Raw genomic sequence first — 23626 nt, 5'->3', positions numbered from 1 at the left:
CTCGCTCGGTAACCACTAACAGGCAGTGCCTGTAGGCTGTAGCCTGGCCCTGTTACCAAAGCTAGCTGAGTGGTGTAAGGTTAAGGTACTAGTAGAGATGAGCGGCCGCTTAATCCTGATTTAAAGTTAAAGTTACTGCAGGATATGGATTACAGTTTAGAAATGTCAAATGTACACTCCTGTGAGTGGCGGGGAGGGGGATCTGTGGATGACACTGTTATAGGGAGGGGGATCTGTGGATGACACTGTTATAGGGAGGGGGATCTGTGGATGACACTGTTATAGGGAGGGGGATCTGTGCATGACACTGTTATAGGGAGGGGCATCTGTGGCTGACACTATTATAGGGAGGGGGATCTGTGGATGACACTGTTATAGGGAGGGGGATCTGTAGATGACACTGTTATAGGGAGGGGCATCTGTGGATGACACTGTTATGGAGGGTGAAATGGGGATGACACTGTAATGGGGTGGATCTGTGGATGACACATATCGCATAAGATGCTATATACGGTATTTGTCATCCACAGATCCCCCCCCCCCCCATAGCAGTGTCATTCACAGATCCCCCTCCCTATAAAAGTGTCATCCACAGGCAACTAGGACATGTTGAAATCTGAGTGATTGTTTGTTTGTTTTTTTAAACCACAGACAGCAGGACTTTTCTTCCCGTTTGCGGTTTTAGGTATTGGGTAAAGTATCGCAGCATTTCTAAACGTACTTGTATAAATGTATCATTGTTATAGCTGCCCCCCCTACTTTTGTCCTGGCCCCCAGTGTCCCCCCAAAATTTGAAAGCTAGAGACGCCACTGGGTGAGTATATTGAGGAGGCGTGTCTGGCTCATTCAGCCTCCTCACACTTCCGCCCAAGAACCTGCCCAACCACAGCATCATGGAGCAAGGCATGTACCTATTAGTTGGACGTGCCTTCTGTGAGCTTAATATCGCTCACATGATAGAAGAGGCGGTCTTATAGTAAATCCGCACAGGATCAAAACCAGCCAGCATGGATGCTTGGGCTGTCACTGCCACATGCAGGACGGGATGCAGATTTGCTCCATGAACATCAACTTCTTCATGGAAAGATAAGTATAAAACAATACAGCGACTGATCTTCGCTGATTCTTGATTTCTGAAACTGTTAAATTGTGAGTCCGGTTTGTAGTGTGGCTATTGGGCACTTGGTTGCCAATGTTGTTTTACCAGTCCCCTGATGATTTGGCTGTGAGCCATTGAAACGTGTCGGGACATCGTGTGGAGTTTGCATGAGTGTACCCTTGATTTTTTGTTTCCCTGACGAACACTGGGCAGTCATCGCCACTACACAGGGACAATCGACACAGGGACAATCAGGGACACCTAGAGAGGTGGGAATTGGAAAAAGGTATAGGGACACATCTGTGTCTCACCAACTTCTCTTCCTCAATACAACTTACTACTCCCTATCCCCCTCTCAGTCTTTTATTCTCTTTTTGTATGCAGGAACATTTCATGCATGCATGTGTTTTGCACCACTTTTTGTATCATTTTAAGATATACTTTATGGGCCTATTTTAAATTGATTATTTATTAAAAGCTAAGTTTTAGTAAGGTCACCCACTATATGAGTGTGTACCAGAATGTGTGATTATATAAAATATTTGCAGCTCCCTTTTTTGTGAGACAAAAACCCTAATTTACCTTCATACGGTCAATAATAAACTTATAATTGCCTATACTGCCACTAGGGCAGAATATGTGGATGTATACAGCTAGTATTGACTTAACTGAGAGCTCTGAATATCTGTATGCAGTGACATTTAGCATAGTTTTAAATAAACTTGTTCAAAAGGTTGGGTACACTTTAATAGTTTATTTTTATTAATGCAAAATGAATGAACAAAAGAGAGATCTGAATTCAATCAATATTTGGTGTGATCACCCTTTGCATGTGAAACAGCAAATTAGTTCTTCTAGGTACAAATGCACACAGTTTTTGAAGGAACTCAGCAGGTAGGTTGTCTCAAACATCTTGGAGAACTATCCACAGATCTTCTGTGGAGGTACAGTAGGCTTGCTCATATTCTTCTGTCTCTTCATGTAATCCCAGACCGACTCGATGATGAGATCATGGCTTGGTGGGGCCCATATCATACTTCCAGGGCTCCTTGTTTTTCTCTATGCTGAAGGTAGTTTATAATGACATTGGCTGTATGTTTTGGGTTGGAGCCAGTCAGGTGCCTCTCTTATGGTACTGAGTAATAGAAAAGTATCTACTTGTATTTATCAGCATTGAGGACACCATTAATCCTCACCAAATCCCTAAATCAATTTTCTGAAATGCAGCCCCAAACTTGGAAGGAACTTCCGCCATGCTTCACTGTTGCCTGCAGACACTCATTATTGTACTGTTCTTCAGTCCTTCGGTGTACAAACTGCCTTCTTTTAAAGCCAAATATTTCTAATTTTGACTCACCAGTCCAGAGCACTTGCTGCCATTTTCCTGCATCCCAGTTCCAATGTTTTTATGTATAGTTGATTTGCTTGGCCTTGTTTCCACATGGAAGAAACCCCAGTCTGCTTTGAAATGTTTGCCTGGGAGAGACCTTGTTGATGCTTATGTGTTCTTGCTGTGCTCAGCCTTGTCGTGGTGCGTGACCTGAAACTGTCTTCCACAACCTCACCTTGGTGTTCCTCATCCAGTTTTAGCCTCCTATACAGTTGTTTTTGTTTCAGTTAATGACTATGTTTCAACGTGCATATGAAAATTAAGATATTTATCACCTATTTTGATATGTTTGGTTAATTCATACACCTGACTATAATCTTACAAAACCCCTGACTTTGTACAAGCGTACCTATAAGAACTGATGCTATTTTGAAGGCAAAGGCTGGTCACACCAAATATTGATTTAGATTTCTCTTTTGCTCATTCACTTTGCATTTTACCTGTGCCCCCTCAGTTTGGCTAAATCCTGACATAGCACATTGGTACCCTGCCTGTACCGATATGCTATACCAGGATTTAGCTGAGCAGCCCCATTCTAGCAGTACAAAATCCATACACCAATATACTGCTATGTCAGCAGTGTACAAGTGTACTGATTCTAAAGCGGGTGCCTATTTCTTAGTAAAACCGTAAAAATACATTAAATAGTAAGTCAACTTTTATTTAACTTTTTATTTAATTCCCAAATGCCCTAAAAATATTTTTTTCTAATATATTTTAACAGGAATTCATGAGCAATGCTGACAACTGCTGCCATTTTTTCCACATTCACAACATGAATAAAAGTCAATAACAAATATAGTAATCCTGCATACAGTATGGAAATGTATTTCAGTTATAGCAGGTTTATAGCTTATTTTATTTATGTTAATATAAGGGACCAAATAAAGTCTCCTTAAACACGTAGAATAGTTACAGATTTTTTTTTATACTGATTGGAGTTTTATGTAAAGGGTGGCCGGCCATACCTGCAAGATGAAAGTCGGATGAAACTGCTGATTTCAGGAGACCAGCCAAATCTTTGTAGGAGTCTAGTAAGAGTTTTTTTTTTTTTACCATGAGTAATATAAGTAAAAAAAAAATCAACATCATATACACTGTAGTACAATCTCTTTTTAAGGCTTGTTTCTCACTTGCAATTACCGATCCGATACGCTGTTCCGGCCAGGAACGCCATCCGGCCCCATTCATTTTAATTGAGTCTGTCCACCATCCGGCAAATATGCAGAGAAACGGACGGACAAATACTGCTGCATGCAGCAGTTTTTGTCCAGTCGGGACAGCCTTCCGGCAATGTGAAACAGGCCTAACAAGGCTACAACCAGCAGTCGAAGGATGGAACTGAGCATGTGCAACTACCTCAGTGAGGTGAATAAGAAATAAGGAAATCAACAAATGACACTATAGATATGCATTTTATTGAATAACAGTCAATAACAGTTGATGTCTAGGCAAATCCAGTATATATTTAATGTCCTTAAAGCGAAAGACTAAAATGTAAAAGATTTAGGCGTATTGAATATTCTGACAACTAACTTTCTTATTTTAACCCCTTCCCCCTCAGTGCCATAATAATACTTCACTCAAGTAGGTAGTTTGCTCTGTAGAAGTTAGCACTCTGCTCTACCTGCTAGCCTCAGAGATAACTTATATCCTGGCAGTGTAACCTCTCAGATCCCATAGTCTTCCTTTTGTCCCCTGATTGGCACCACCAAGATGCAACCACAGATTCGGAGTAATTGTCATGGCAGCTGTGGGCCCCCAGGCCTGCCAGGATGTAATAGACAGCCAGTAAAATCTCTTCCTGCTGTATTTCAGAAATATTGCGGTTTATAGCACAAGCAATCACAGGTTGATCGCAGGTTTAAGTCCTCTAATAGACTAAAAAAAAGGTAAAACATATTTGAAAACAGTTTTTCTAACTATTAAAATTTAGATTACAAATGAAATACAAACCTATACCCGTTTCTCATATAATTTTTTTTAAAAACATACTTGGTATCAACATGCCTAAAAATGTCCAAAATATTAAAATAACATGTACACGCGGTGAACACTGTAACACAAAAAAAAGAAAAAAAAAGTCACCTCACCCCCCAAAGTGAAGGAGGATGCACAGTGCAAGTATGGCCACCCTCCATTCACTTCTATGGGAGTGCTGAAAATAGGCAAGCATTGGCTTGGCTATTTTCAGAACTCCCATAGATGTGAAGGAGAGGCAGCCGCTCTTGAGTGGTGTGCTCTTCATTCACTTCTGTGGGAGTTCTGGAAATAGTAAGCACGCTTGCTCGGCCCTTTTCAGAACTCCCACAGAAATGAATGGTGAGTACGCTGTATATGCGCGGTGCATTCTCCTTTGCTTTGAGAGCCTTCTTCTAGATATAGGTGTGGGTCTGAGAGGAGGTACCTGCAGCTATCTGACATTGGTGGCATAACCTAGTGATATGCCACAAATGTGTGAGATGGGCCAACCCCTTTAACACTGTCACTGCTATGCCTAGTGCAAGACCCTTGGGGGAGAAGGGCATGACAAGGGTTCAAAAACACTGAAGATATAATTTCTGTGTCATGATCCTTGATCCTAGGCATAACACAGTGCATTCGTTTTACCTGTACTGTTGTTTTAAAAGGTCACGTTGCTTTTATTATAGGTATTTAATGCTTTTGCTACATTTTTCTAATTGCTTTGAATGTAAGTGTGTATTTGTACTTCCAAGGCAGATTATCTTTTCTCCTGATGCCCACCACCAATAATCTTTCCATTTTAGCTTCCACAATTTGTCTAACAGGCATCTTGTTAGAAGAATACAGATTTTTACTTATAAAGTTAAATATGATGCTGTACTTTCTATGTGAGCAAGCATTGGAAATAAAGAGCACAACACCTTCAGTATAGTTTCTTGTTTTCAGGAAAAGACATGGCTTTTGAACTATGGTCCTATACGTCTTAGTCCATGTCACAGTTTCAGAATCAGTATGATTTTCTATAGTTCTGTTTCCATATGCAGAATGTCTTTCACATATGCATAACTGAAGGTCAATAGCGGGGTCTGCACAATGCTTATATGAGCTGAAGGGGGTGAACCTGCTATAGCCAAGGAACAGTATTCCCTCTCTCTGGGATGTCGAACCAAACAGCATGGTTACTGTGAACCTCTCTTCTCCACGTTTTGTTCTGTATGGTGACATGATGTGAAGGTCCATCAAAATAGTAGTGTCTCCTCCCCCATCCTCTGTGCTGATTTTCACATCAGTAAAACTGGTGGCAACGAGTCTATGGCATGATTTGCTGCTATTACTCCTCTGCACAATAATCCTCAGATTCATGTAACTCAAAGCAAATTCTGCAAATAATGCATAATAGGAAGAGTTCTTCTCCATCTTATAGGAATCTTGACAAATACACAGATTTGGGTGTAGTCTTGGTATGTCTTTACATGTTCGAGTTACAGAAACAGGACTCAATAGGCCGTCACGGTTTACAGGGAATCTTGGGATCTCTGAATATGTCTGTTTCGATGACGAAAGAAGGCCCAACAAAGTATAATATACATCAAGAAAGCTGACAAGTCTCTTTTGATTTACTAGCAGTGCTTTCATTTTTGCATCCCCTAAGATTCTGGATGCACTATCAGGTACAATCACAAACAAAGAAGGGTGGAAAATTTCCACATGAAATTCTGGAGATGCTGAAAGAAATTGTCCATATGTATTACCATGATCAGAAAGAATGAAGGATATTGTGTTTTCCTGATGTGCCAAAAAGGAGACATGTCCAGCTAGATCTTTATCCATTTGTTTTATTCTAATGCCGGTGTCCTCATGTCCTGTGTCTAGTATCATGAAAGTGAATGTTGGCCTTCGTAGACTTGAGAAGCGACTTAAAAAATACTCCATGTACTGAAGAAGATAGGTGTGCTGGTGGATTCCATTGTAGCAGATAGAAGCTGGACCATGAAACTGATTCTTCACTCTGTTCGCCTTAAGAATTAAACAGTTGCTGTAGGTAACATCTATGCGGTCTATTCCAGCCCTATGAATGGCTTCATTAAATAGCTTTACTCGTTCCTGAAAGGGGGCAGATAGATTTATAGCCCCTTGTTCTTTAACAAGACCCCATTCATAAAGCCAACACAAGTCTTCAACATACAGGGTCTCGTATCCAAAGGCTCTAAATTTACCAAGGGTTTCATTGATATCCACAATATGAGGAATTTGTTCTAAAGCATCAATCAAGGGGAACAAATTTTTGTCACCTCCAAAAAGTGCTTGAAGTGATTCAAATGTTCGGCTCTTAATACCTTGAAGGAGCTCATAATCAAATACGTGACCACTTGTAAAATATTCTTCATTCAGGTGTCGGAATTCTTCGATGGTCCTTGGCAAAGACCTATAAAAATGATGCCTGGAAACGGAATCTATTAATAAAATGTTAATATTCAATAATGACCTAGCACTAGGTATATCTTTCAGCTTGCATCTTGTATGTAGAACAGGTGGTAAGATGAGGAGTTGTGAAACATACCCTCCGGCTGTGTCAGTACACTGAATTACACAAAATCCATTATTTGGAAACTGTAATTGGTAGTCTACAAGCAACTTAGAATTGATGAATATTTCTAGTTCTTTAGTTGATTTTAGATTGTGCCATACATATTTACCCATCTTAGGACTGTATAATCCGATAGATACATAGGAGAGGTTACTGCAGATATCGGGATGGCAAACAACATACGGGTTCTTTGGGTTCAAAAGCTAAGGATATTAAGAAATAATTAATTAAATTAAATAGTTATAGAACTGAACTGACATTTTAATGTAGAAAATAGCAAATGGTTTTTTTTTCTAATTTTTTATTCTTATTCTAAAAAATGAATTTAGATTTGATATATACTTTTACCAAACACTAGTCCCATTGCTTCATCACCTCCTGTATTTGTGTTGTAATTTGTTATAGTCATAACATGAGCCTTTCCCTGTGCTTCATTCCTGCTATAACAGTATATACACTATACAGTCAAATATATATGGACAATCCTTCTAATTATAGAGTCCAGGTGTTTCAGCCACATCCATTGTAAACGGGTGCATAAAATAATACACACAGTCATGCAATATTGGTAGTAGTGTGTGTGTATTCTGAAGTGGTAGATTGGTTCTTGCCAACTGTAAGTACTATTGGTGTAAAACTGAAGCGTCTAGGACAGGGATGGCCAACCTGAGGATCTCCAGCTGTTGCAAAACTACAACTCCCAGCATGCCTAGACTACCTACAGCTATCAAGCTGCCTATGGAAGTGACATCAGCACAAAAAACTGTGCATTGGGAGCTTCATGAAATGAGTTCTCATGGTCAAGCATTTGCACATAAACCTAAGATCACCATGCTCAATGCCATCCGTCAGCTATTGTGGAGTAAAGCGCACCACCAATAGACTCTGGAGCATTAATACGTTCCATCAGTACAATAGGGCTGGAGGGGTTAAAAAAAATTAAATATCAATTTAACTCACCTTAATCCACTTGTTCGCGCAGCCGGCATCTCTTCTGTCTTCTTCTTTGCGGAATAGGACCTTTGATGACATCACTATGCTCGTCACATGGTCCGTCACATGATCCATCACCATGGTGATGGATCATGTGACGGACCATGTGATGATCGCAGTGACGTCTTCAAAGGTCCTTTTCCTCACAGATGAAGACAGAAGAGATGACGGGCTGCGTGAACAAGTGGATTAAGGTGAGTTAAATTATTTTCTATTTTTTTTTAACTGCTCCAGCCCTATTGTACTATGCATTCTGTATTAAGAATGCTATTATTTTACCTTATAACCATGTTATAAGGGAAAATAATACAGATCGGGTCCCCAGCCCGATTGTCACCTAGCAACCATGCGTGAAAAATCGCACCGCATCCGCACTTGCTTGCGGGTGCTTGAGATTTTCACGCAGCCCTATTCACTTCTATGGGGCCTGCGTTGCGTGAAAAACACACAAAATAGAGCTTGCTGCGATTTTAAAGCAACGCACAAGTGAAGCGTGACAATCACCGCTCATGTGCACAGCCCCATATAAATGAATGGGTCCGGATTCAGTGCGGGTGCAATGCGTTCACTTCACACATTGCACCCGCGCGGAAAACTCGCTCGTGTGAAAGGGGCCTAATAAGTATGTACAGTGCTTAGTTAAAAATTTGGTGGAGGGGTGATAATTGCACTGTATGAGACTGTTTTTCAAGGTTTAAGCTACAGCAAATACACTGTAGACAATTGTCTGCTTCCAGCTTTATGGTAACACTTTGAAGAAGGATCTTTCATGTTCCCAGAGGACTGTGTCCTTGTTCACCATATGAGGTCCATAGAGACATTGTTTGATGAGTTTGGAGTGGAGGAACTCGAATTGACCTCAACCCCATCGAGCAGCATTGGGATGAACTGGAATGCAGATGTGATCTAGACCTTCTTGTGCAATATCTGTGCCTGACACTGGTTTTGCTAAAAGGGCACAAATTCCCACTAGCACACTTCAGAATAATGTGGAAAAACTTCCCAAAAGAGTGGAGGTTGTTCTATGTGCAAGGAGACTGTTACAGTTTTGGAATGCTATGTTGTGTTATAGTAGTATAGGGATCGTCCAGCTCCTCAAGATTTAGTCAATTAATGTACATGCCCTTGAAACTGAGTTCAATCCACGGTGAGCTAGTGGCACCCAGATGAATCACTGTCTAGTGAATTAATAATACAGTGTCTTGTATCTAGTAATCATGGCCATTGAAGTGGCTGTACCGTGATTATAGGGTTTGCTCAAGGAAAAACTATATTTAAAAACAAAAAGGGTATATCTACTTTCCTATTCCTGAAATGGTCCCCCACCATTTTCTACTTCCTGCTCTACATGTCACCACTGCAACCAATCACTGGAATGGGAGTGGTGAGTATACCTTTTGTTAATTTATTTTCACCATGTTGAAATGTTCTAAAGGTTCTGAACACCTTTGTGCATGAAAATTCAATAAACACATATCTTACTAAAATATTGTAGAAAAAAGGCACTTATCTGTTTTTTGCATTGAGCAGGCCTTTTTTGTGCCAACCCAACACCTGGTTTTCATCCAGTTACATTCTCATTTCTGGCTCTGGGGGAGTTCCCTAAGTACTGGTCACATAGTCTCTTGTAGCTGTCTGTGAAGGTGTGTGAGGGGTCATTTTTTGCGAGGTGAGATGTAGTATTTATTTACACCATTTACGAGTTTATATGACTTTTTGATCGCTTTTTATTCAATTTTTTGGGGAGGTAAACAGACCAAAAACTGGTGATAGACCATTTAAATTTTTTTCCTGCTATGCTATTCACAGTATGGGATAAATACATTTATATTTTAATTGTCCGGCCATTTAGGGAGATGGCCATAGCAATTACCTTTATTTATTTTATCGTTTATTTTAATAGGGAAAGCTCAGACCGCTCACACATGGTCAACATGCACGCTTTGACAGCTCACACATGGCAACAATCATATTCTGGCAGCTCACACGTCACCAACATGCACACTCTGGCAGCTCAAACATGGACAACATGCATTCTCCTATCAGACACAACCAGGCCCTCAAACAGTGGCTTATCCCTTTAAACATGGTGAGTTCATCATGTAGAAGAGGCTCTGCAATCTGAAGCTTTCACTTGCATGGCTGAGTCTCCATTCCATGATGAAGCGCTCTTCTCTGCTTGTTGCCTACTGCACAAGCACACAGAGCACTGCGCTTCCTCATGGAAAGGACTTTGCAAAAGCTTCCAATCACCAAGCCCAGTTGGGTCCTACACAGGACCATACCCTCATGTCCCTGGATACTGGCCAAGAAACTCCTCACGGTGGAGCAGGACTGCAGCTGACACCTGGTCATAGGTCTGCTGCATCTTGATATTACACTCAGCACAGTGTGGAAGAAGGAGAGCAGAGCAGGAACTAATGAGCCTGCTGCCCGTGGAGTGTTGAAACAGAGCAGGAGTGGCACTATGGAGAGGATTGGGAGAGGATGATCTGCTGTGGCACCACAGCGACCCACTGAGGAGCTGGTGTAGAGGATAGGAGTGGCAGTGGCCCTAATAAAGGCAAAAAAATATACAATGCAACAGCACTGCAAACCAAATAAAGTACAATAATGCCAAAATAATAGAAAGTATTTTGGTGCAAATGCTACGCTAATAAATTTGTGATGCTTGACAAATCATTTTGTACAAAATGATTTGGGCCCGTCTGCCAAACGTCAAGGCGATCTCTGTAAGACGGGAACCTAACACTAAATACAGTGCAGTTTCTAGGTAAAATTTCTCTCAGGGTGAGTGTCAAAAAAACTGCCCCCCCCCCATTCCCCCCCCTGTCAAAAAAACTCGGACGTTGCACGGACGGTCACAGTGACGCACCCAGTGACCCACTGTCCCACAGACTCAGGCTCTCACTAACAGCAGGCTTCTTTCTAGGCACTGGCAGGTAGTGCGGGCGGCGGTGCTCACCTCACGGCGCGTGACGTACAGTGAGTGAGCGCCGCCGCCCGCAGAGCCTGCCTGTGGGGGGACATTATTTTTAATAGGGATCACTATGGACATTATTTAGAATGGAGGCTGCTGTGGGTGTCATTATAACTGTATGATGTCTGATAGGCCTAGTCCTGAGTTATATTACCCTGCCCTGTATAACCATGTACCCTGATACCCCTTAGTTATATTACCCCAGCGGGGTAATATAACTAAGGGGTATCAGGGATGGGTACATTATTATACAGGGCATGGGCAGGGTAATATAACTCAGCTCAGGACTAGGCCTATCAGACATTATAGTTATAATGACACCCACAGCAGCCTCCATTCTAAATAATGTCCATAGTGATCCTTATTAAACTTAATGTCCCCCACAGTGACAGTGGCCCCCATTTTCATGTCTCCCATAGTGGCCCCCGCCCCCCATTGTAATGAATGCCCCCCCCTACAGACCATCACTCGCCTCACAGCAGGCTTCTTTTCAGCATCAGCACTGCTCAAGGGCTCAGGGCGGGCAGTAACAGGCAGGCAGTGCGGCGCTCACTCACTCAGTGTACATCACGCGCCTGCGCCGCCTAGTGAGAGGAGCAGGCGCGTGACGTCAGTAAGTGCCGCCCGCACGTACCGGAGCTGTGGACACTGTCTGTAGATAACAGTGAGAGGGCTCGGCACTCGGGCGCAGGGCAGGCGAGATCTCAGAGGAAGGGAGCCAGGGCGCACGGCACGACAGTAATAACAGGCAGAGAAACGTCAAGAGGGCGCCCCTGCCGGCGCCCCCCTTCTGACAGCGCCCCGGGCGGCTGCCCGGCCCGCCCGCCCCTAGAAACGCCCCTGACTAAATACCACATTAACTGGTGCCATACTGGCCTCCATTACATTCAGGGAATGCAGGTTCCACATGCATGCAGAGCCCACATTATATTATGCCTCTTATGGTGCCAAAAGGCCTGAGTTATATTCAGGGGATGAAGACTCCTCATGCATGCCGAACCCACACTATATAATACCTCTTTGGTGCCGGCCTCAATTTTGTTCAAGGAATGCAGGTTCCACTAGCATGCTGAGCCCACTCTGTATTCCACCCCACCTGGTGCCAAATGGCCTTCAAAACATACAGGGAGAGTAGGCTACAGCTTTATAGCTATACTAATTAAAATCAGCCTATAGGACAGACAGGTTAATCAGGAGTGCATGACCAACAGAGTCAGCCACACCTCCAATACAAACTGCAAAGAAAAATTGGGGGTCAGTCAGCACATCCAGTGCACAGGTGTGCATTGCCATGGCTGAAAGCACAAAGGAAAAAATATATAATATAGTGGGCTCAGCATGCTAGTGGAACCTGCATTCCTTCAACAAAATGGAGGCCGGCACCAAAGAGGTATTATATAGTGTGGGTTCGGCATGCATGAGGAGTCTATATCCCCTGAATATAACAGAGGCCATTTGGCACCATAAGAGGCATAATATAATGTGGGCTCAGCATGCATGTGGAACCTGCATTCCCTGAATGTAATGGAGGCCAGTATGGCACCAGTTAATGTGGTATTTAGTGTTAGGTTCCCGTCTTACTGAGATCGCCTTGACGTTTGGCAGACGGGCCCAAATCATTTTGTACAAAATTTTGCCAAGCATCTCAAATTTATTAGCGTAGCATTTGCACCAGAATACTTTCTATTATTTTGGCATTATTGTACTCTATTTGGGTTTCAGAGTGCTGTTGCATTGTATATTTTTTTGCCTTTGTGCTTTCAGCCATGGCAACGCGCACCTGTGCACTGGATGTGCTGACTGACCCACAATTCTTGGCCCTGATAAAGAGTTGTGTCACAGTGTACTCCCTCAAGTCATTGCTCCCTGGGAATCGGTGCAGGGGAATTACAGAACTTTAGAAGGTTGCCAGAGTTAAGCGTAATCGCTGTCCTCAGCTCACAGGTCAGCCTTTACTGATACAGTCAGTTCTGTGGAGGAAGGCAGAGAACAGGAACTAATGAGCCTGCCCTGGAGCCTGAGGAGTGTGGAGCCAGGGGTCATAGAGAGCACAGAGAAGGAGGCATCAGCCAGTGTTTGTTAACTGCTGCGTTCTCAAAGACTCTGCAAACCGCCACCTGAGCCGAGATGAGCACTTAGCCTCAGCCTCAGTAGTTAACAAACTGTAGCTCTGACCAAGCTTCTATTCCATGAAGAAGTTCTTTGTATGTGCAGTAATGCACACTTCTGACAGGAGAAGGGAGGGGTTACACGCAACCCGTCAGATTAGTTGTCTGAGTAATAAAGTTGAAAGCTGAGCAGAGCAGCTTGCTTTGTATAGGAAGCACATGCAAGGTGCAAAAGAATATCTACTAGAACATTTTAAATACAACTACTTGTATTTAATCATTTACTCCATATTGTTCATTCTATAGCAAAAAAAAAAAGAAAAGTGGTTGAGGTGTACATAGCCTCTAAATATATTTTTTCCCTGGACAATTGCTTTAAAGAGGACCTTTCATGGGTCCAAACATTGTAAACTAAGTATCAGGATATGTAGGGCACAGTGCAGGGATCTCATTATTCCTGGGTGCCGCTCCGTTCACCCGCTGTGGCCCCTGGTATATTCTCCCGCTCTGTATGCTAATTGCTAGCATCAGTGCAATGGGCAAGAGACTGCCCTTTTTCTCAATGGGTGTCTCCTTCTCCCTGGCTGTGAGCTGTCCAATCGCAGCGCAGAGTGTCACAGAAGGTGTTTTTTTTTTTCTCCCTGGCTGTGACGCTCTGCGCTTTGATTGGACAGCGCTACAACCTGTGAGAAGAAACGCCCATTGAGAAAAAGGGCAGTCTCCTCCTCCTCATTGCTCCGATTCTAGCAATTAGCATACAGAGCCGGAGAATATACGGGGGGCCACAGTGGGTGAACGGAGCTGCGCCCAGGAATATTATTAAGTGCAGTGAGATCCAGGGGTGCCGCGCTACATATCCTGATACTTAGTTTACAATGTTTGGACCCATGAAAGGTCCTCTTTAAATAAAACATTATTCTGTTTACATCCTGCAAGTCATAGCAATTTTTAAATTGGAATCATTTTATAAATGCTCCTCTGCAGGGGTCGGATTGATATTTTTAACAACAGGTTCCCTACTCAATAGCGGACACGTGGCGTCACATATACATAATACATACACCATATATATGCAATACACATAAATACACCATATACATGGTACACATACATAAATACACCATATATACACTACACACAAACTACCCAACAGTGTCGGACTGGGATACCTAGGGCCCACCAGAAAAAATTCATTCTGGGGGCCCACTGTACAGCAACATGCAAATAATACCTGCCCACAGAGAGGCAGACAGCAAAAAGATGCTAACAGATTGATTTTGGTGTTCTCTGAAACAACTTCCAAACGTGGGTTCCAGGAAAGGTGGAACTGGCTGACCGGCATTTATTCCTAGAAGTCATCTAAACCTTTCAATGCATCTATAATAATAAACTGGAGAGTCTACCCAGTTTTTTATATTGATATAGGTTATTTGAGATGCTGTGCTGGTGGACAGGGGGCCCACATTTCTCAGGGCCCCACCGGGGGATTCCCCTGTTCCCCTGTGGGCCAGTCCAAGCCTGCCACCCAACTAAAGAGCTAAACTTATCAGCAGAGAGTGAAGCAATTGAAGCGGACATCTCCAGCTGTCCTGCCGTCGTCAGAGCACCGGATTGGGACTCAGCCGGTAACACAGTTCTTCGATCCAGTTGTGGATCTGGAGAACTGGAGAGAACCGGCTGAATCCCATGCCTGCTCCTGTGTGTACAGTTGAAACCAGAGGTTTACATACACTATATAAAAAGACACATATGCATGTTTCTTTCAATATCTGACATGAAATTAGAATAAACCTTTCCTGTTTTTGGTCAATTAGGATTACCATACTTACCAGAATAATGAGAGAGAATGTCTTAAGGCAGTGATGGCGAACCTTTTAGAGACCGAGTGCCCAAACTGCAACCCAAAACCCACTTATTTATCACAAGGTGCCAACACGGCAATTTACCCTGAATACTACAGTCCAATATAGTGTATACTCCAAGTACTTTATCATTTAGCTATAATAGCGTGCCTACATTCAGTGCACTGCCTGTGCTGTTCATAGTGCGCACTGCGCTGATGAATGGCAGGAAAAGTCTAAGGCATATTAGACTTTTTCCAGGGCGTGGGTGCCCACAGGGAGGGCTCTGAGTGCCACCTCTGGCACCCGTGCCATAGGTTCGCCACCACTGTCTTAAGGCTTTTTATTACTTTTTGCAATGTCAAAAGTTTATATACACTAAGATTACTATGCCTTTAAACAATTCTGGACTGCCCATATGATGATGTCATGTGTTTGGAAGCTTCTGTTAGGTTTGTTGGCAACATCTGAGTTAATTAGAGACACACCTGTGGATGTATTTAAATGCACACCTGAAACACACTGCTTCTTTGTGTAGCATCATAGGAAAGTCTAAAGAAATCAGCCAAGATATTAGTAAGAGAATTGTGGACTTGTACAAGTCTGGCTCAACCTTCGGTGCAGACTTGCTTCTGTGTGTACAGTTGAAACCAGAAGTTTACATACACTATATAAAAAGACACCAGAAGGTGCCTCGTTCATCTGTACAAACAATTATACGCAAGTACAAACAAGATGGGAATGTCCAGTCATCATACCGCTCAGGAAGGAGACAGGTTCTGTGTCCCAGAGATGAACGTGCTTTGGTCCGACATGTGCATATCAACCCAAGAACAAAAGCAAAAGACCTTGTGAAGATGATGGCGGAAGCTGGTAAGATTGTGTCAATATCCACAGTAAGTACTGTATCAACATGGGCTGAAAGGCCACTCTGCCAGGAAGATGCCATTACTCCAAAAAAACATAAAAAAGCCAGATTAATGTTTGCAAATGCACACAGGAACAAAGACCTACATTTTTGGAGACATGCCCTGTGGTCTGACGAAACTAAAATTGAACTTTTTGGCCATGACTACCATCGTTATGATTGGAGGAAAAAGGGAGAAGCTTGGAAGCCTAAGAACAACATCCCAACTGTGAAACGGGGGTGGCAGCATCATGTTGTGGGGTTGTTTTGCTGCAGGAGGGACTAGTGCACTTCACAAAATAGATGAGGAAAGAAGATTATGTGGAAATACTGAAGCAACATCTCAAGACATCAGCCAGGAAGTTAAAGCTTGGGCGGAAATGGGTCTTCCAAATGGACAAAAGGTTACAAAGTGGCTTAAGGATAACAAAGTCAATGTTTTGGAGTGGCCATCACAAAGCCCTGATCTCAATCCTATTGAAAATGTATGGGCAAAGCTGAAAAGGCATGTGTGAGCAAGGCGACCAATAAACATGGCTCAGTTACACTAGTTTTGTCAGCAGGAATGGGCCCAGATTCCGACCAACTATTGTAAGAAGCTTGTCGAAGGATATCCAAAACGTTTGACCCAAGTCATGCAGTTTAAGGGCAATGGTACCAAATATTAATGAAATGTATGTAAACTTTTCACTGCAGAAAGTAATAAAACATTCTCTCTTTCTCTCATTATTCTGGCATTTGGCAAATAATAATTATGGTAATCCTAATTGACCAAAAACAGGAAAGGTTTATTCTGATTTCATGTCAGATATTGAGAAAAACATGCATATGTGACTTTTTATATAGTGTATGCAAACTTCTGGTTTCAACTGTATACAGTTGCAAGAAAAAGTATGTGAACCCTTTGGATTGATATGGATTTCTGCACAAATTGGTCATAAAATGTGATCTGATCTTGATCTAAGTCACAACAATAGACAATCACAGTCTGCTTAAATAATAACACACAAAGAATTAAATGTTACCATGTTTTTATTGAACACACCATGTAAACATTCACAGTGCAGGTGGAAAAAGTATGTGAACCCTTGGATTTAATAACTGGTTGAACCTCCTTTGGCAGCAATAACTTCAACCAAACGTTTCCTGTAGTTGCAGATCAGACGTGCACAATGGTCAGGAGTATTTCTTGACTATTCCTCTTTACAGAACTGTTTCAGTTGAGCAATATTCTTGGGATGTCTGGTGTGAATCGCTTTCTTGAGGTCATGCCACAGCATCTCAATCGGGTTGAGGTCAGGACTCTGACTGGGCCACTCCAGAAGGTGTATTTTCTTCTGTTTAAGCCATTCTGTTGTTGATTTACTTCTATGCTTTGGGTCGTTGTCCTGTTGCAACACCCATCTTCTGTTGAGCTTCAGCTGGTTGACAGATGGCCTTAAGTTCTCCTGCAAAACGTCTTGATAAACTTGGGAATTCATTTTTCCTTCGATGATAGCAATCCGTCCAGGCCCCGACGCAGCAAAGCAGCCCCAAACCATGATGCCCCCACCACCATACTTCACAGTTGGGATGAGGTTTTGATGTTGGTGTGCTGTGCCTCTTTTTCTCCACACATAGTGTTGTGTGTTTCTTCCAAACAACTCAACTTTGGTTTCATCTGTCCACAGAATATTTTGCCAGTACTGCTGTGGAACATCCAGGTGCTCTTGTGCAAACTGTAAACGTGCAGCAATGTTTTTTTTGGACAGCAGTGGCTTCATCTGTGGTATTCCCCCATGAAATCCATTCTTGTTTAGTGTTTTACGTATCGTAGATTCGCTAACAGGAATGTTAGCATATGCCAGAGAATTTTGTAAGTCTTTAGCTGACACTCTAGGATTCTTCTTCACCTCATTGAGTAGTCTGCGCTGTGCTCTTGCAGTCATCTTTACAGGACGGCCACTCCTAGGGAGAGTAGCAGCAGTGCTGAACTTTCTCCATTTATAGACAATTTGTCTTACCGTGGACTGATGAACAGCAAGGCTTTTGGAGATACTTTTATAACCCTTTCCAGCATTATGCAAGTCAACAATTCTTAATCGTAGGTCTTCTGAGAGCTCTTTTGTGCGAGGCATCATTCACATCAGGTAATGCTTCTTGTGAAAAGCAAACCCAGAACTAGTGTGTGTTTTTTAGGGCAGGGCAGCTGTAACCAACACCTCCAATCTCATCTCATTGATTGGACTCCAGTTGGCTGACACCTCACTCCAATTAGCTCTTGGAGATGTCATTAGTTTAGGGGTTCACATACTTTTTCCACCTGCACTGTGAATGTTTACATGGTGTGTTCAATAAAAACATGGTAACATTTAATTCTTTATGTGTTATTAGTTTAAGCAGACTGCGATTGTCTATTGTTGTGACTTAGATGAAGATCAGATCACATTTTATGACCAATTTGTGCAGAAATCCAAATCATTCCAAAGGGTCCACATACTTTTTCTTGCAACTGTATATTGCTATTATTACATACTTGTGGTTTTCTTTCAACATCTTTTCAGAACTTCCACCTAATGTATCCTGTGCTAGTGGTCACACATGCTCAGCAGCTTAGTCCCATCATCCAGATTGTCTTCTACAAGGGCGGTGGAGTAACTGCAGTTAATTTTTGTTGGTATAAGAGGAGTTGTGTATACAGAGCTAAATAATCAGCTTTTTGCTACTCTTATTAGAAATGTGGCAATGAACAATGAAAGTACGGTACAACGGCACTGCCATTGTCAACAGGTGTGAGCCACACTGTTGCACATACTTCAAGAGAATTCCCTACTAGCACACTATCGTGTAGCCCAAGTAAATAGATCTTTATATGGCGGATTTACGCGGCCCGATACGCAGATTTTCGAGAACGAACATTCCTTCGAAAGACAATCTTCCCGACTAAAGCAGCCTGTACCAAGAGAGATCTTGAGCCCTGTACTATCCGTGTGTAACTTGAATAAATGGAGAACTTGATACTTCGAAAAAAAGTGAGTGCTGGAGTCTAATTTTAGTCATTTTCTATATGAGCAAAACATTTGTTCACTGGGTGAAACTGTCATTTGTGCAGTCGAGTAAAGTATCGTTTCTGGGCAGCAGATTGTGCTGTCTAAACAGTGACCTGCTGCCCCGAAACAATGCAGCTGTATGAGGATGAGCGATCGCAGTAGTCATTGTTCATTCTCATACTGTGGAGGTGATCGCTGTCAGTAAATGTTGCTCTTCACCTCCACTTAACAAGCAGCCGACTGTCGGGATGGAACGCTTCATTCCTGTTAATCGGCTGCTCCTTGCCCCGTGTAAGCCTACCATTGGTGCTATTAATTAATTTCTGTTTACCTTACCTTGCAAACAATATAAGTGGGTTGATGGGTGCAGTTTGTGGGTTCTTCTCTAAAAATAGTTTTCATTAATCTACAGGAACCTGGATGAAAATCAGCTCTCTTGCAGGACACCTCAGGAGAGGTGCTGTTATTTGGCATCAGCTGAAATACTGGGCATATGTCATCTACTTCTCTGCTTTTCCCATCACTGTTCGGATTTTGTATTTGTGAATTGATTATCTGGTAGAAGACAAGAAAATGTATCAGTGTGACAGTATCTACAGATTTTACCACAACACAATTTATCAGATAACCATTGACAATTAATAGCACTGCAACTTCAATTTTAGAGGGAAGCTGTTACCAGGAAATTCCAGGTACAATGCCTGGTGTTAGTCCTAGAAGAGGTAACAATATATTTCAGTTAGTGTTCTGTCACTTCATTCTGGAGAAAAAATACTTTTAATCTTTATGCAAATGAGAAATTAAATGCAACGTGGCAGTCCCCAAGCCACTCTGTTTGCTGAGGAGACTACTGCTATTAAATGCAGTGATCTCCTCAGCAACATGGGTAGGAGTGATCGAGTGGTTTGCCGGGAGAGATCGTAATTAGACACCACGTTCTGCCGCCGGCAAATCCTAGTCTTTCAGCATGCTGAAAGGTCTGGATTGCCCGATGAACGAGCATTTGCTCGTTCATCATGCAATCGGTGGCAATATTGTACTGCAAGATGATAGCTAACAGGTCTTCATGTGAACGCTCGTTAGCAATCATCGGGCAGAAAATCTGCCCATCTAATACAGCCTTAACTTACTAAAAGGTAAAAATTTATTAGCAGGCACTTCGTAATTTAATTAATTAATTTAACTCTTATCAAGACTGGATTACAGGGAGGGCAAAAGGACAACCTCCCATGGGCATGGACCACATAAGGGCCACCATCTCCCAGTTCCTTAAATGCTTCCAGACACAGCTTTCAAGAATATAGGTTATTTGTTCCAATGAGTTCCAATTTCTAAATTGACTGCACTGCTAACTAGAAGATATCAGTAGCAGATTTTGCCCACTCAGGGAGTGATAAGTAGATGCCAGATTTTTGAAGCTCTGCCAAACTGTGCCAATTCAAGTATGGGTAAGCTTGACATTTTCACCCAGGTTGACAACAGAGAGTGAATGCTACGTCATACCAAAATCTGTGTGTGCAAACTCCCCCTCTGACAGTATACCTGCTAATTGGTCTCCCCCTCACTAAACTCACCCCTCTCCAATCTATCCTTAATGCAGCTGCCAGGCTCATCTGTCAAACTGCCACACCGATGCCTCCGCCATGTGCCAGTCATTGTTCTGGATGCCTATACAGTACAGGATTCAATTTATACTTCTTACTCTAACCCACAAACTTTGTCCTGACTAATGTATGTCTAGCACCCTACCCATGCTCTGTACTCAGTAAATGATCTAGAACAGGGGTGCACAACCCGTGCACAACGATGGATGACAGCTCTTGCTCCTGCACTGTAGCAGGAGCAGGTCGGGCCCCCTGCTGTAAGTGATAGTGAGGGAGCCGAGGAGAAGGCAGAAGCGCTTTATCAGTGCTTCTGCCTTCTACTCAGATAGATGATCGGCGTGATGAGCGGCTTGGGGCAGAGGAGCACAGATCTGCAGGGGTCAGGAAACCCAGGGCCCCTATAAGGCAAGAGACGGTAATAACCAGTGAGCGTCATCCTCTGCAGTGAAGGAAAGCGCTTACTAGTTATTGCAGGGCTCCTATAACTGGGGGGCAGGAGGCGGTAATAACCAGTGAGCGCTGTCCTCTGCAGTGAAGGAAAGTGCTTACTGGTTATTGCAGGGCCCCTATAACTGGGGGCAGGAGGAGGTAATAACCAGTGAGTGCCGGTCTCTGCAGTGAAGGAAAGTGCTTACTGGTTATTGCAGGGCCCCTATAACTGAGTGCAGGAGGTGGTAATAACCAGTGAGTGCCATCCTCTGCAGTGAAGGAAAGTATTTACTGGTTATTGCAGGGCCCCTATAACTGAGTGCAGGAGGCGGTAATAACCAGTGAGTGCCGTCCTCTGCAGTGAAGGAAAGTGTTTACTGGTTATTGCAGGGCTCCTATAACTGGGGCAGGAGGCGGTAATAACCAGTGAGTGCCGTCCTCTGCAGTGAAGGAAAGTGCTTACTGGTTATTGCAGGGCCCCTATAACTGAGTGCAGGAGGCGGTAATAACCAGTGAGTGCCATCCTCTGCAGTGAAGGAAAGTGTTTACTGGTTATTGCAGGGCCCCTATAACTGGGGGCAGGAGGAGGTAATAACCAGTAAGCGCCGTCCTCTGCAGTGAAGGAAAGTTCTTACTGGTTATTGCAGGGCCCCTATAACTGGGAGCAGGAAGAGGTAATAACCAGTGAGCGCCGGTCTCTGCAGTGAAGGAAAGTGCTTACTGGTTATTGCAGGGCTCCTATAACTGGGGCAGGAGGCCATAATAATCAGTGAGTACCAGCCTCTGCAGTGAAGGAAAGTGCTTACTGGTTATTACAGGGCTCCTATAACTGGGGCAGGAGGCCATAATAATCAGTGAGTGCCGGCCTCTGCAGTGAAGAAAAGCGCTTACTGGTTATTGTGCAACGTGCCGGTCCGACAGGGGAGAACACGTGAGGTTCACGGTGGGCCAAAGAGTACAATAGTTCATTGGGTACTCACGGTACCAGCAGTGCAGTGAAGGTGAGAACAGCACTAGATTCTCTGGGGCACGCTCTATTACAGGGGACACCGGCCAGGTGGTGATCGAGGTGCCGTTGATGGTGATTGGATTTTCTGGGTGCTTGTGCGGCTGGGCCCCTGACTTAAGTAATGTTGTGACGCCAGCACCTTGGTGGTGCAGAATGATGAGAGTGGTGGTAGTATGGAGATTGTGTACTCACAGGTATTTAATCCTGAATCTGGTCCTTGTTCTCAGTAACAGTGATTTTAGGATCCTTATCTTCTACTTCAGTGTTGCTACAGATGGCCTTTCTGTACTTGTAATAATAAACGGTGAGGCTGCCAGAAGCTATACGTCCTTCACCTGTATACAAAGGTGCCTGAAAGCATAGTAAAATGGCTATTGTCCTCCTTTGTCTTCGTATAGAAAATAATCTTTCACTGGGCACCCCGGAAGGGTAAACCATAGAAGCAAAGTCCCACCTTTTTGCCTTTTTTCTGGGCCTTGATAACTGAGATAGGTCCGGGCTACTCCGGGCCGTGGAGCTCCAGAGTGCTGAGAGGAGGGGGGTTCTCTCCTTCCCTCTGCTCCTCATTACTCCTTCTACATCTCTCCAACTCTCAACTCCCCTAACTAGGCCTGAACTTAGGTATATATACTGTGGTGCTATCCCCATCTAGTGGTGGAATGTCTGTAGTGCACCTAACAGCCTGGTAACAGGGATTCTACATAAGAATGAAATACAGCAGGATATAACAGATGACATAACAAACTTTTGCAGTGCCCACGTACACTAGTGGGACGCTGCATACCCCCCTTGTTTAACATTTGTCGGCCTCAACACATTCATGACATGACGAAGTCTCCTGAAAAATATAAAGAGGAAAGAATGCAGGCAGGTATACAGATCTAAATACAACAAACAGCATGAAAATACACATTATGAAAACATCATAAATTATGTGGATCACGACGCAAAGATGTGGGGCGGCGTAACTGCTGAACTTGCCAGTGACACAATTGGGCGTTGATCTCACAAACATAGCACAAAGTTCCTGGCAAAGTATAACCAAGTCTTTAGAATATAAAATCTTTTTAGTGCAGCATAATATTTAAAGTGCAAAAAGTCTGTTGACTTGTAAACATAGGAATTGCATAAAAACAAGCACAGAAAATGTCCTTCTGGGTACATGACTTGAACATTGTAAAAGAATCCTGTTGCAAAACCCCACTCAACCTTAAGAGGGGATAAAAGGGTAACATTTTGCGCAGAACAGGGAATGAAAACGCAGGCCAGAAGGGATCCTGGAAGAATTCCTTAAAGGGTAAGTAGACTGAATAGTGACTTGACAAAACTGTCACTATGTCTTGGGAAACTGACGACAGTCCATGCTGAGCAACAACGAAGGACTCCCTAGTGGCATAGTCAATAAGGAATGGCCTATAGGCCTACTCACGAGTACGGATCTGGCACGTCGATAATTAGTGGACTTCTGGAATCCCACTCGTCCAGAGCTAAACCATCAGGGACAGCTTCGATTAAGCACTGAGCAGGTACGGATGGTAGCTTCAGTTGCCTCCGGATCTCATTGAATATGGTGACCCTCTCTCGGGTTCCCGGCAGGCTTATCCTGTGTACCGGCTCCTGAAGGGACAAACTCTGCAGCCTCCGAGCACACCCTTCCTTGAGGTCCGGCTTACAGGCAGGGGTGG

General features: G+C 43.2%; 1 protein-coding gene across 2 annotated transcripts in view; it reads right to left on the bottom strand.

The window, feature by feature from the left end:
* Positions 1–4601: 4601 nt before the first annotated feature.
* Positions 4602–23626, bottom strand: part of LOC120989711 — a 31650-nt gene continuing 12625 nt past the window's right edge. Inside the window, exons 3-4 of one of the 2 annotated variants that reach the window (XM_040417983.1) lie at positions 19236–19454; positions 4602–7244 (exon numbers count right to left, since the gene is read on the bottom strand). In XM_040417983.1, coding sequence (XP_040273917.1) covers positions 5157–7244; positions 19236–19454 — 2307 coding nt within the window. In that variant the 3' untranslated portion in view covers positions 4602–5156. The remainder of the gene's footprint in view (positions 7245–19235; positions 19455–23626) is intronic. The other variant, XM_040417984.1, reaches the window with a different exon arrangement.

This window comes from Bufo bufo, chromosome 2 (assembly GCF_905171765.1).
Source record: "Bufo bufo chromosome 2, aBufBuf1.1, whole genome shotgun sequence".
NCBI classification, from domain to species: Eukaryota; Metazoa; Chordata; class Amphibia; order Anura; family Bufonidae; genus Bufo; species Bufo bufo.
This window is presented reverse-complemented; position numbering and strand designations above follow the sequence as displayed.